Source organism: Oncorhynchus mykiss, chromosome 26 (assembly GCF_057628025.1).
Source record: "Oncorhynchus mykiss isolate SJ-2025 chromosome 26, ASM5762802v1, whole genome shotgun sequence".
NCBI classification, from domain to species: domain Eukaryota; kingdom Metazoa; phylum Chordata; class Actinopteri; order Salmoniformes; family Salmonidae; genus Oncorhynchus; species Oncorhynchus mykiss.
Genome location: NC_143047.1, coordinates 42853645 through 42867705, shown reverse-complemented (window position 1 = coordinate 42867705; position 14061 = coordinate 42853645). Strand labels below are relative to the sequence as shown.

General features: G+C 43.9%; 1 protein-coding gene across 2 annotated transcripts in view; it reads left to right on the top strand.

The window, feature by feature from the left end:
• usp8 (ubiquitin specific peptidase 8) overlaps positions 1 to 8807 on the top strand; it is a 36157-nt gene extending 27350 nt beyond the window's left edge. For both annotated transcript variants that reach the window (XM_090223174.1, XM_090223173.1), the window contains 3 exons: positions 2463 to 2605; positions 2730 to 2862; positions 6731 to 8807. In XM_090223174.1, the coding sequence (XP_090079300.1) occupies positions 2463 to 2605; positions 2730 to 2862; positions 6731 to 6889 (435 nt within the window). In that variant the 3' untranslated portion in view covers positions 6890 to 8807. The remainder of the gene's footprint in view (positions 1 to 2462; positions 2606 to 2729; positions 2863 to 6730) is intronic.
• The last annotated feature ends 5254 nt before the right edge of the window (positions 8808 to 14061 follow it).

Genomic DNA, 14061 nt, shown 5'->3' with positions numbered 1-14061 from the left:
CTTCCTACAAGTCAGAAAGATGCAGAATAACCAGGGCTTTACCCTGATGGTGAAATGAACTGGGTTCTAATCTTCCTACAAGTCAGAAAGATGCAGAATAACCAGGGCTTTACCCTGATGGTGAAATGAACTGGGTTCTAATCTTCCTACAAGTCAGAAAGATGCAGAATAACCAGGGCTTTACCCTGATGGTGAAATGAACTGGGTTCTAATCTTCCTACAAGTCAGAAAGATGCAGAATAACCAGGGCTTTACCCTGATGGTGAAATGAACTGGGTTCTAATCTTCCTACAAGTCAGAAAGATGCAGAATAACCAGGGCTTTACCCTGATGGTGAAATGAACTGGGTTCTAATCTTCCTACAAGTCAGAAAGATGCAGAATAACCAGGGCTTTACCCTGATGGTGAAATGAACTGGGTTCTAATCTTCCTACAAGTCAGAAAGATGCAGAATAACCAGGGCTTACCCTGATGGTGAAATGAACTGGGTTCTAATCTTCCTACAAGTCAGAAAGATGCAGAATAACCAGGGCTTTACCCTGATGGTGAAATGAACTGGGTTCTAATCTTCCTACAAGTCAGAAAGATGCAGAATAACCAGGGCTTTACCCTGATGGTGAAATGAACTGGGTTCTAATCTTCCTACAAGTCAGAAAGATGCAGAATAACCAGGGCTTTACCCTGATGGTGAAATGAACTGGGTTCTAATCTTCCTACAAGTCAGAAAGATGCAGAATAACCAGGGCTTTACCCTGATGGTGAAATGAACTGGGTTCTAATCTTCCTACAAGTCAGAAAGATGCAGAATAACCAGGGCTTTACCCTGATGGTGAAATGAACTGGGTTCTAATCTTCCTACAAGTCAGAAAGATGCAGAATAACCAGGGCTTTACCCTGATGGTGAAATGAACTGGGTTCTAATCTTCCTACAAGTCAGAAAGATGCAGAATAACCAGGGCTTTACCCTGATGGTGAAATGAACTGGGTTCTAATCTTCCTACAAGTCAGAAAGATGCAGAATAACCAGGGCTTTACCCTGATGGTGAAATGAACTGGGTTCTAATCTTCCTACAAGTCAGAAAGATGCAGAATAACCAGGGCTTTACCCTGATGGTGAAATGAACTGGGTTCTAATCTTCCTACAAGTCAGAAAGCAGCACAGAGGGACAAACGTCAAAACGCTGTGGCACTTCAGCTCCTTTTTATTAATATAAAAATATATATATTATTATTTTTTAAAATATTTTATTTTAATTGTATTTCTTTAATTATTATTATTATATATTTTAACTTTTTTTTTTTTTTTAAGCCTGTCACATCTGTGAATGTGGAATGTGTTTTGTTGGTTGATTGAAAAACAAGAAGACTTAATAAAACTTTAAATGTAAAAACTGTCCTGAAGCTGTCTAATCTAAACATGTCCTACTGTCCTGAAGCTGTCTAATCTAACCATGTCCTACTGTCCTGAAGCTGTCTAATCTAAACATGTCCTACTGTCCTGAAGCTGTCTAATCTAAACATGTCCTACTGTCCTGAAGCTGTCTAATCTAAACATGTCCTACTGTCCTGAAGCTGTCTAATCTAACCATGTCCTACTGTCCTGAAGCTGTCTAATCTAACCATGTCCTACTGTCTGAAGCTGTCTAATCTAACCATGTTTTACTGTCTGAAGCTGTCTAATCTAACCATGTCCTACTGTCCTGAAGCTGTCTAATCTAACCATGTCCTACTGTCCTGAAGCTGTCTAATCTAAACATGTCCTACTGTCCTGAAGCTGTCTAATCTAAACATGTCCTACTGTCCTGAAGCTGTCTAATCTAAACATGTCCTACTGTCCTGAAGCTGTCTAATCTAAACATGTCCTACTGTCCTGAAGCTGTCTAATCTAACCATGTCCTACTGTCCTGAAGCTGTCTAATCTAAACATGTCCTACTGTCCTGAAGCTGTCTAATCTAAACATGTCCTACTGTCCTGAAGCTGTCTAATCTAAACATGTCCTACTGTCCTGAAGCTGTCTAATCTAAACATGTCCTACTGTCCTGAAGCTGTCTAATCTAACCATGTCCTACTGTCTGAAGCTGTCTAATCTAACCATGTCCTACTGTCCTGAAGCTGTCTAATCTAACCATGTTTTACTGTCTGAAGCTGTCTAATCTAACCATGTTTTACTGTCTGAAGCTGTCTAATCTAACCATGTTTTACAGTCTGAAGCTGTCTAATCTAACCATGTTTTACTGTCTGAAGCTGTCTAATCTAACCATGTTTTACTGTCTGAAGCTGTCTAATCTAACCATGTTTTACTGTGTGTTCCAGGACTGTCCTGAAGCTGTCTAATCTAACCATGTCTTACTGTCTGAAGCTGTCTAATCTAACCATGTCTTACTGTCTGAAGCTGTCTAATCTAACCATGTCCTACTGTCTGAAGCTGTCTAATCTAACCATGTCTTACTGTGTGTTCCAGGACTGTCTGAAGCTGTTTTCTAAGGAGGAGAAGATGACCGACCAGAACAAGGTGTTCTGTCGACACTGTAAAGCTCTCAGAGACTCCGTCAAGAAACTGGAGATCTGGAAGGTCCCGCCCATCATACTGGTTCACCTTAAACGGTACCTACTGACGACACCCGTGTGCATTTGAAATGACACATGATGACCAAGACACACACACACACACACACACACACACACCGATAACAACGTGTATTAACCCCAGTACTGCCCTCTGTTGTAGGTTCTCGTACGAGGGGCGTTGGAAACAGAAGCTGCAGACGACAGTAGACTTCCCTCTGGAGAACCTAGACCTCAGTCAGTATGTCATCGGACCCAGACTCGGCCTCAAGAGATACAACCTGTTTGGAGTGTCTGTGAGTACTGTTAGCACCCGCCTGGAGACCCCGCGGGTCAAATACTTTACTGTGCCGTCTTCTGGTCCCGTGTGGCTCGGTTGGTAGAGCATGGGGTCTTTTCAACGACAGGGGGTTCCACTCATACCAAAATGTATGCCCCCCCCCCCATCAACTACTGTCGCTTTGGATAAAATCCTTTTGGGTAAATTACATGCGCTATATATACTAAAGTACGTGAACACCCCTTCAAATTGGTGGATTCTGCTATTTCAGCCACACTCGTTGATGACGGGTGTATAAAATCGAGTACACAGCCACGCAATCTCCATAGACAAACATTGGCGGTAGACTGGTCATCCTGAAGAGGTCAGTGACTTTCAACGTGGCACCGTCATAGGATGCCAACTTTCCAACAAGTCAGTTCGTCAAATCTCTGCCCTAATAGAGCTGTCCCGGTCCAACTGTAAGTGCTGTTATTGTGAAGTGGAAACGTCTAGGAGAAACAACGGCTCAGCTGTGAAGTGGTAGGCCACAAGCTCACAGAATGGGACCACCAAGTGCTGAAGCGAGTAAAAATCGTCTGTTCTCGGTTGCAACACTCACTACCTTGTTCCAAACTGCCTCTGGAAGCAACGTCAGCACAAGAACTGTTCGTCAGGAGCTTCATGAAATGGGTTTCCATGGCCGAGCAGCCGCACACAAGTCTAAGATCACCATGCGCAATGCCAAGCGTCGTCTGGAGGGGTGTAAAAGCTCGCCGCCAATGGACTCTGGAGCAGTGGAAATACATTCTCTGGGGTGATGACTCACGCTTCACCATCTGGCAGTCCGACGGTCGAATCTGGGTTTGGTGGATGCCAGGGGAACCCTACCTGCCCGAATGCATGGTGCCAACTGTAAAGTTTGGTGTAGGAGAAATAATGGTCTGTGGCTGTTTTTCATGGTTCAGGCCCCTTAGTTCCAGTGAAGGGAAATCTTAACGCTACAGCATACAATGACTTTCTAGACTAGAGACTGTGCTTCCAACTTTTTGGCAACAGTTTGGGGAAGGCCCTTTCCTGTTTCAGCATGACAATGCCCCCTTGCACAAAGTGAGGATCATACAGAAATGTTTTGTCAAGATCCGTGTGGAAGTTCTTGACTGGCCTGCACAGAGCCCTGACCTCAACCTCATCGAACACTTTTGGGATGAATTGGAACGCCTACTGCGAGCCAGGCCTAATCTCCCAACAGCGCACAACCTCACTAATGCTATCGAGGTTGAATGGAAGCAAGTCCCCCGCAGGAATGTTCCAACATCTAGTGGAAAGTCTTCCCGGAAGAGTGGAGGCTGTTATAGCAGCAAAAGGGGGGACCAACTCCATATGAACCCCTATGATTTTGTAATGAGATGTTTGAAGAGCAGATGTCCACATACTTTTGATCATGTCGTGTATATTAATGACCCATAATTCATCAGTGCTTGACTTATTACAATGGATCCAATGGAAAAAGTCCCCAAACTCCAAACTTTGAAAGGATTGGACATGTACTTCACCAGGTCTGAAGGAGTTGTACTTCACCAGGTCTGAAGGAGTTGTACTTCGCCAGGTCTGAAGGAGTTGTACTTCGCCAGGTCTGAAGGAGTTGTACTTCGCCAGGTCTGAAGGAGTTGTACTTCGCCAGGTCTGAAGGAGTTGTACTTCGCCAGGTCTGAAGGAGTTGTACTTCGCCAGGTCTGAAGGAGTTGTACTTCGCCAGGTCTGAAGGAGTTGTACTTCGCCAGGTCTGAAGGAGTTGTACTTCGCCAGGTCTGAAGGAGTTGTACTTCGCCAGGTCTGAAGGAGTTGTACTTCGCCAGGTCTGAAGGAGTTGTACTTCGCCAGGTCTGAAGGAGTTGTCCTTCGCCAGGTCTGAAGGAGTTGTACTTCGCCAGGTCTGAAGGAGTTGTACTTCGCCAGGTCTGAAGGAGTTGTACTTCGCCAGGTCTGAAGGAGTTGTCCTTCGCCAGGTCTGAAGGAGTTGTCCTTCGCCAGGTCTGAAGGAGTTGTCCTTCGCCAGGTCTGAAGGAGTTGTCCTTCGCCAGGTCTGAAGGAGTTGTCCTTCGCCAGGTCTGAAGGAGTTGTCCTTCGCCAGGTCTGAAGGAGTTGTCCTTCGCCAGGTCTGAAGGAGTTGTCCTTCGCCAGGTCTGAAGGAGTTGTTCTTCGCCAGGTCTGAAGGAGTTGTCCTTCGCCAGGTCTGAAGGAGGTCTGAAGGAGTTATCAGATTTATTATCTCAATGTTTTGTATGTATTTGTGTATGTCTGTGTATATACAGTACCAGTCAAAAGTTTGGACACATCTACTCATTCAAGGGTTTTTCTTTATTTTTTACTATTTTCTACATTGTAGAATAATAGTGAAGACATCAAAACTATGAAATAACACATATGGAATCATGTAGTAACCAAAAAAAGTGTTAAACAAATCAAAATACATTTGAGATTCTTCAAAGTAGCCACCCTTTACCTTGATGACAGCTTTGCACACTCTTTACATTCTCTCAACCAGCTTCATGAGGAATGATTTTCCAACAGTCTGGAAGGAGTTCCCACATATGCTGAGCACTTGTTGGCTGCTTTTCCTTCACTCTGCGATCCAACTCATCCCAAGCCATCTCAATTGGGTGGAGGCCAGGTCATCTGATGCAGCACCATCACTCTCCTTCTTGGTCAAATAGCCCTTACACAGCCTGGAGGTGTGTTGGATCATTGTCCTGTTGAACATCAAATGATAGTCCCACTAAGCGCAAATCAGATGGGATGGCGTATCACTGCAGAATGACGTGGTTGACATGCTGGTTAAGTGTGCTTTGAATTCTAAATAAATCACTCGGTGTCACCAGCAAAGCACCATCACACCTCATCCTCCATGCTTCACGATGGAAACCACACATGTGGAGATCATCCGTTCACCTACTCTGCGTCTCACAAAGACATGGCGGTTGGAACCAAAAATCTCACATTTCTACCCATCAGACCAAAGGACAGATATCCACGGGTCTAATATCCATTGCTCGTGTTTCTTGGCCCAAGCAAGTCTCTCATTGGTGTCCTTTAGTAGTGGTTTCTTTGCGGCAAAGCCATGAAGGCTTGATTCACGCAGTCTCCTCTGAACAGTTGATGTTGAGATGTCTGTTACTTGAACTCTGTGAAGCATTTATTTGGGCTGCAATCTGAGGCTGGTAACTCTAATGAACTCTGGGTCTTCCTTTCCTGTGGCGATCCTCATGAGAGACAGTTTCATCATAGCGCTTGAGGGTTTTTGCGACTGCACTTGAAGAAACTGTCAAAGTTCTTGAAATTTGCCGTATCGACTGACCTTCATGTCTTAAAGTAATGCTGGACTGTCGTTTCTCTTTGCTTACTGTTCTTGCCATATTGTGGACTTGGGTCTTTTACCAATTAGAGCTACCTTCTGTATACCACCCCTAACTTGTCACAACACAACTGTTTGGCTCAAACGCATTAAGAAGGAAAGAAATTCCACAAATTAACTTTTAACAAGGCACACCTGTTAATTGAAATGCATTCCAGGTGACTACCTCATGAAGCTGGTTGAGAGAATGCGAAGACTGTGCAAAGCTGTTATCAAGGCAAAGGGTGGATACTTTGAAGAATATCAAATATAAAATATATTGTGGTTTGTTTAACACTTTTTTTTTGGTTACTACATGATTCTATGTGTTATTTCATAGTTTTGATGTCTTCACTATTATTCTACAATGTAGCACATAGTAAACATAAATAAAAACCCTCGACTCAGGAGGTGTGTCCAAATTTGACTGTGTGTGTATGTACAAACTTGAGTGTGTGTGTGTGTGTGTATAAACAGGACGTTAACCCTGTGTCCTTCCCCTCTGTAACAGAACCATTATGGCGGTCTGGATGGGGGTCACTACACAGCCTACTGTAAGAACGCCATGAAACAGCGCTGGTACAAGTTTGACGACCACGAGGTCTCCGAAATCTCCACCTCCACCGTCAAGTCCTCCGCAGCGTACATCTTCTTCTTCTCCTCTCTGTGAGGGCAGAGCTGCAACACTGCTAGGAGCTATGAGGCTACATAAAGGCTACATAAAGGCTAGCTAACATGCAAGCTGCTTTGACTCAGCTTCCTCTGCTGGTGGGAGAAAGGAACTGAACTGGCAATGTTTTTGTTAACTGAACTGAACTGCCAGGGGCCATACTTGTGAACTTTTGCTTAGAGCATGGTTTAAACCATTAGTCTAAAATGGCTGCTAGCTGTTTCTCTCAGGCCAACCTGGCCAAATTAGCCACAACGCTAATTAGCCACCACGCTGAGGAAGGCCAGCTAAGTAGATGATTATATCCGAATAAACAAATCAACCTATCAGATAACTTAGAGCCACCATCCACCATCACATTTGTTCATTAGGTAAATTTTCTTCCAACTGATTGGTTTAATTTGTTACCCATGGTCTAAGTGGAGTTTCCCCAATATATTGTTTTGCATGATGCTTCCTTGACTAGGCAAGTGGCATCATAGAAAAATTACGGTTTTCGCATATATGATGAAGTTCTGTGTTGTTTCTTATCCATTTAACATCCATGTACTTTCCAAATTACAAACGTAGGAGGATTATATTATAACATGTTTGTTATTCATACATTGTGAAAGTGATTTATTTTTAAGGAGGAAAATCATGGTCTAAGCAGAAGTTCACAAGTATGGCCATGCAAGGTTTGTAGGTTTTGGATAACTGAACTGGCTAGGTTTGGTGGTTTTGGTAGACTGAACTGACAGGTTGAAATGTGGATGTGTGGAAAGACAGGGACACACTGTAGCGTGTGGTGGAAGGGTGGGTTAGTGACTGGGTGTGTGCAGGAAAGGGAGAGACGCAGGCACTCCGATGCTTCAACTCATAGAGGACTCAACAGCTGTTAAAACACAACGTCTATTCATATTAAACCAGAGAGCAGGGAGAGGGATCCCTGTTCTAATCACCTCAGCTTAAAACCCTGTTCTTAACACAGCAACGTTGTCATTCTGCTAGTTCTGGGTTTCAGTTGAGTCTGTGTGGCGTGGACAGACTTTTGTTAGTACACACAGACCTTAGACACAGACCTTATTTAAGCTTCCATGTACTGTGAATCTTCTAGTGAAGAGTACAGGGACGTTTAGTTAGGAAGACTGACGTATAGGGACGTTTAGTTAGGGAGACTCACGTATAGGGACGTTTAGTTAGGGAGACTGACGTTTAGTTAGGAAGACTGACGTATAGGGACGTTTAGTTAGGGAGACTGACGTATAGGGACGTTTAGTTAGGAAGACTGACGTTTAGTTAGGAAGACTGACGTATAGGGACGTTTAGTTAGGGAGACTGACGTTTAGGGACGTTTAGTTAGGGAGACTGACGTATAGGGACGTTTAGTTAGGAAGACTGACGTATAGGGACGTTTAGTTAGGGAGACTGACGTTTAGGGACGTTTAGTTAGGGAGACTGACGTTTAGGGACGTTTAGTTAGGGAGACTGACGTATAGGGACGTTTAGTTAGGAAGACTGACGTACAGGGACGTTTAGTTAGGAAGACTGACGTACAGGGACGTTTAGTTAGGGAGACTGACGTATAGGGACGTTTAGTTAGGAAGACTGACGTATAGGGACGTTTAGTTAGGGAGACTGACGTATAGGGACGTTTAGTTAGGAAGACTGACGTACAGGGACGTTTAGTTAGGGAGACTGACGTATAGGGACGTTTAGTTAGGAAGACGTACAGGGACGTTTAGTGTGACGTACACGGCCTTCGGAAAGTTTTCAGACCCCTTGACTTTTTCCACATTTTATTACGTTACAGCAAATGTATTGAGTTGTTTTTTCTCCTCATTAATCAATCTACACACAATACCCCATAATGACAAAGCAAAAACAGGTTTTTATGCATGTTTGCTAATTTATTCAAAATAAATAAGTATTTACATAAGTTTTCAGACCCTTTACTCAGTAAATAGTTGAAGCACCTTTGGCAGCGATTACAGCCTCGAGTCTTCTTGGGTATAACGCTACAAGCTTGGCACACCTGTATTTGGGGAGTTTCTCCCATTCTTCTCCTCTCAGGTTCTGTCAGGTTGGATGGGGAGCGTTGCTGCACAGCTATTTTCAGGTCTCTCCAGAGATGTTCAATCAGATTCAAGTCCGGGCTCTGGCTGGGCCACTCAAGGACATCCGAATGCCACTACTGCGTTGTCTTCGCTGTGTACTTAGGGTCGTTGTCCTGTTGGAAGGTGAACCTTTGCCCCCAGTCTGAGGTCCTGAGTGCTCTGGAACAGGTTTTCATTAAGGATCTCTCTGTACTTTGCCACGTTCATGTTTGCATTGATCCTGACTAGTCTCCCAGTCCCTGCCGCTGAAAAACATCCCCACAGCATGATGCTGCCACCACCAGGATTGTGCCAGGTTTCGTCCAGACGTGACGCTTGGCATTCAGGCCAAAGACTTCAATCGTGGTTTCATCAAACCAGATAATCTTGTTTCTCATGGTCTGAGAGTCTTTAGGTGTCTGTTGGCAAACTCCAAGAGGACTGTCGTGTCTTTTACTGAGGAGTGGCTTCCATCTGGCCACCCTACCATAAAGGCCTGATTGGTGGTGTGCTACAGAGATGGTTGTCCTTCTGGAAGGTTCTCCCATCTCCACAGAGGATCTCCAGAGCTCAGTGACCATCGGGTTCTTGGTCCCCTAAATAAACTATTTCTGTTTTTTGTTTTTTTTTGTAATAAATTTGCCAAAATGTCTAAAACTGTTTTTGCTTTGTTCTAATAGCGTATTTGTTAAAGGAATTAGATTCCTATATGTTTATTAACCAATTCAAATTAAACACTCAGCCCATTCCTAAGAATTTGAAAGATACTTATTTGCATAAAATGGACAGAGGCCAGTCTCAAAATCAATCAATAGCGTTTATTCTCGAGAGTACTGATCATGGTACAATTTACAACAGGTTATAAACTAAAAAATGACGTCATAGGTTTTAAACTGTGCCTCCTCCACTCCGATACAATGGCAGTATAGTTCACAAGCCTTCCCACATCGTCCACCACCTGTTAGGTAATCTACTACCAGCCCAAGGTCTCTCCTCTCCCTGTGTAGATAAGCATTCTAGCCAGTCTGACGATAACTTCATTCGTTTCTACCAAGGAACAGACAGTCTTTGTTCTAATTCTTGAATATAATTACACACATTATATTCAGTATATTATAATAAGATTCATACATCCATACAGTAACATAGTAGTATTCTGGTTAGTTATAGTTCTGATTTGTAATGTATACATAATTTAGTCATTATTGGTAAAAAAAATCCCTTAACAGTATTGTGTGTAGATTGCTGTTTTAATTTCAATACATTTTAGAATAAGGCTGTACTGTGACCATGTGGAATGAGGAAAGGGGTCTGAGTACTTTCCGAATGCATTGTATATGGACGTTTAGTTAGGTAGAGTGACTTATCTGTACATACAGTCATATTAACAGCTTTCTACGGATGTTGCACATGAAACACTAAACACATTGTACATGGTGCCGCGGGGGATTCTCCTCTTCTATTTAAACTCACCAATGATCCTTTTATTTTCTCCTTTTTTGAGAGAAGCAGCTGGCGTGATTGATGACTTAACTATTTGATAAAGGAGTATTCTAAACTACATACTTAGTGTGTATCCCAAAATAGCACCCTATCCCCTATTAAAAGAGCACACCTTTTGACAGGGCCCTGGGTTTAAAAAAAAAAAAAAGAAGTGTGCTTTTTTATAGGGAATAGGGAATCATTTGAGACTCGGGCCTTCTCCTGGTGAGGTGTTGAGATGTTTTTGGTGTGCCCTAAGAGGAGAGGTTTCGTTAAAAACACTTCCTTTCACAGTGTACTGCTTTTTGGCCCCCCCGGTCTTCAGATGAACTCTTTGCGTTGTTTAGGGAGTTCGGTCTTCAGATGAACTCTCTGCGTTGTTTTAGGGAGTTCGGTCTTCAGATGAACTCTCTGCGTTGTTTTAGGGAGTTCGGTCTTCAGATGAACTCTCTGCGTTGTTTTAGGGAGTTCGGTCTTCAGATGAACTCTCTGCGTTGTTTTAGGGAGTTCGGCCTTCAGATGAACTCTCTGCGTTGTTTTAGGGAGTTCGGTCTTCAGATGAACTCTCTGCGTTGTTTTAGGGAGTTCGGTCTTCAGATGAACTCTCTGCGTTGTTTAGGAAGTTCGGCCTTCAGATTAACTCTCTGCGTTGTTTAGGGAGTTCGGTCTTCAGATGAACTCTCTGCGTTGTTTAGGAAGTTCGGCCTTCAGATTAACTCTCTGCGTTGTTTAGGGAGTTCGGTCTTCAGATTAACTCTCTGCGTTGTTTAGGGAGTTCGGTCTTCAGATGAACTCTCTGCGTTGTTTTAGGGAGTTTGGTCTTCAGATGAACTCTCTGCGTTGTTTTAGGGAGTTCGGTCTTCAGATGAACTCTGCGTTGTTTAGGGAGTTCGGTCTTCAGATGAACTCTCTGCGTTGTTTAGGGAGTTCGGTCTTCAGATGAACTCTCTGCGTTGTTTAGGGAGTTCGGTCTTCAGATGAACTCTCTGCGTTGTTTAGGGAGTTCGCTCTTCAGATGAACTCTCTGCGTTGTTTTAGGGAGTTCGGTCTGCAGATGAACTCTCTGCGTTGTTTTAGGGAGTTCGGTCTTCAGATGAACTCTCTGCGTTGTTTAGGGAGTTCGGTCTTCAGATGAACTCTCTGCGTTGTTTAGGGAGTTCGGTCTTCAGATGAACTCTCTGCGTTGTTTTAGGGAGTTCGGTCTTCAGATGAACTCTCTGCGTTGTTTAGGGAGTTCGGTCTTCAGATGAACTCTCTGCGTTGTTTAGGAAGTTCGGTCTTCAGATGAACTCTCTGCGTTGTTTTAGGGAGTTCGGTCTTCAGATGAACTCTCTGCGTTGTTTAGGAAGTTCGGTCTTCAGATGAACTCTCTGCGTTGTTTTAGGGAGTTCGGTCTTCAGATGAACTCTCTGCGTTGTTTAGGGAGTTCGGTCTTCAGATGAACTCTCTGCGTTGTTTAGGGAGTTCTTGCTTGTTTTATGCTGGACACATTCTATGAAAACCAACAGCACAATGCACTTGCGGTGTTTGTATAAAACACATTCATTTATTCAAATCGACCAACTTGACTTTTTGATTTGTAGCAAATGGCACCCTATTCCCTATATAGTGCCCTACTTTTGACCAGGGCCCATAGGGCAGTGCACTATTTAAGGGAATGGGGTGCACAAGTAGCCTTTTGTGACCGATTGAAAATGGTTGAGCCTGATACTGAGACATAAATCATGAGGCCTAATCAATAATGTAATCTATCTAGTAATTTTACTACCCTGGAAAATAACCTCTTCAGTGTACACTAGTCTACTGCACTCCCTTGCTATTAAAAAACGTGTTAAGGAGATCTATAATCAATACATGACTTTACCTTCAATACCAATGTTAAGGTGATCTATAATCAATACATGACTTTACCTTCAATACCAATGTTAAGGAGATCTATAATCAATACATGTATAGGTTAAGCAGTATCAGTTAAATAAAGGTAAACAATTAAAAAGATACATATTCTGGTTGTCTTGACAACGGCAGCTGATTATTTGTGATATGTTGATCTTCTGTTGTCCTTTTTTTCAACTTGGTCCTGGAATAAGTGGGGATGTATGAACGCCTATGTTTCTGACATTTTTAAAACATCTCGAGCTGAGTTAGACTGTTTTTCTCAATGTGTTGGGCTGTCTGGGGGTCTAGGTTTAAGCACAACATTCAGTATGTGGAGGGAGGGAAGGGGGCTGGCTGGGGGTCTAGGTTTAAGCACAACATTCAGTATGTGGAGGGAGGGAAGGGGGCTGGCTGGGGGTCTAGGTTTAAGCACAACATTCAGTATGTGGAGGGAGGGAAGGGGGCTGGCTGGGGGTCTAGGTTTAAGCACAACATTCAGTATGTGGAGGGAGGGAAGGGGGCTGGCTGGGGGTCTAGGTTTAAGCACAACATTCAGTATGTGGAGGGAGGGAAGGTGGCTGGCTGGGGGTCTAGGTTTAAGCACAACATTCAGTATGTGGGAGGGAGGGAAAGGGGCTGGCTGGGAGTCTAGGTTTAAGCACAACATTCAGTATGTGGAGGGAGGGAAGGGGGCTGGCTGGGGGCCTAGGTTTAAGCACAACATTCAGTATGTGGAGGGAGGGAAGGGGGCTGGCTGGGGGTCTAGGTTTAAGCACAACATTCAGTATGTGGAGGGAGGGAAGGGGGCTGGCTGGGGGTCTAGGTTTAAGCACAACATTCAGTATGTGGAGGGAGGGAAGGGGGCTGGCTGGGGGTCTAGGTTTAAGCACAACATTTAGTATGTGGGAGGGAGGGAAGGGGGCTGGCTGGGTGTCTAGGTTTAAGCACAACATTCAGTATGTGGAGGGAGGGAAGGAGGCTGGCTGGGGGTCTAGGTTTAAGCACAACACTCAGTATGTGGAGGGAGGGAAGGAGGCTGGCTGGGGGTCTAGGTTTAAGCACAACATTCAGTATGTGGAGGGAGGGAAGGAGGCTGGCTGGGGGTCTAGGTTTAAGCACAACATTCAGTATGTGGAGGGAGGGAGGGAAGGAGGCTGGCTGGGGGTCTAGGTTTAAGCACAACATTCAGTATGTGGAGGGAGGGAAGGGGGCTGGCTGGGGGAGGTAGAGAAGGGGGGCTGGGGGACATAACAGTCCCAAGATTATTTTGCTTCATCATAACGTGGTGACAGGGTAGTCTAGTGGTTAGAGTGGAGGACTAGTAACCGAAAGGTTGCAAGATCAAATCTGTTGTTCTGCCCCCTGAACAGGCAGTTAACCCACTGTTCCCCGGTAGGCCGTCATTGAAAATAAGAATTTGTTCTTAACTGACTTGCCTAGTTAAATAAAGGTAAAATAAATAACAGTCCCAAGATTGTTACAACATCACAACAGTCCCAAGATTATGTTACATCACAACAGTCCCAAGATTGTTATAACATCACAACAGTCCAAAGATTATGTTACAACATCACAACAGTCCCAAGATTATGTTACAACATCACAACAGTCCCAAGATTATGTTACAGCAGTCCCAAGATTATGTTACAACATCACAACAGTCCCAAGATTATATTACAACAGTCCCAAGATTATGTTACAACAGTCCCAAGATTATGTTACAACATCACAACAGTC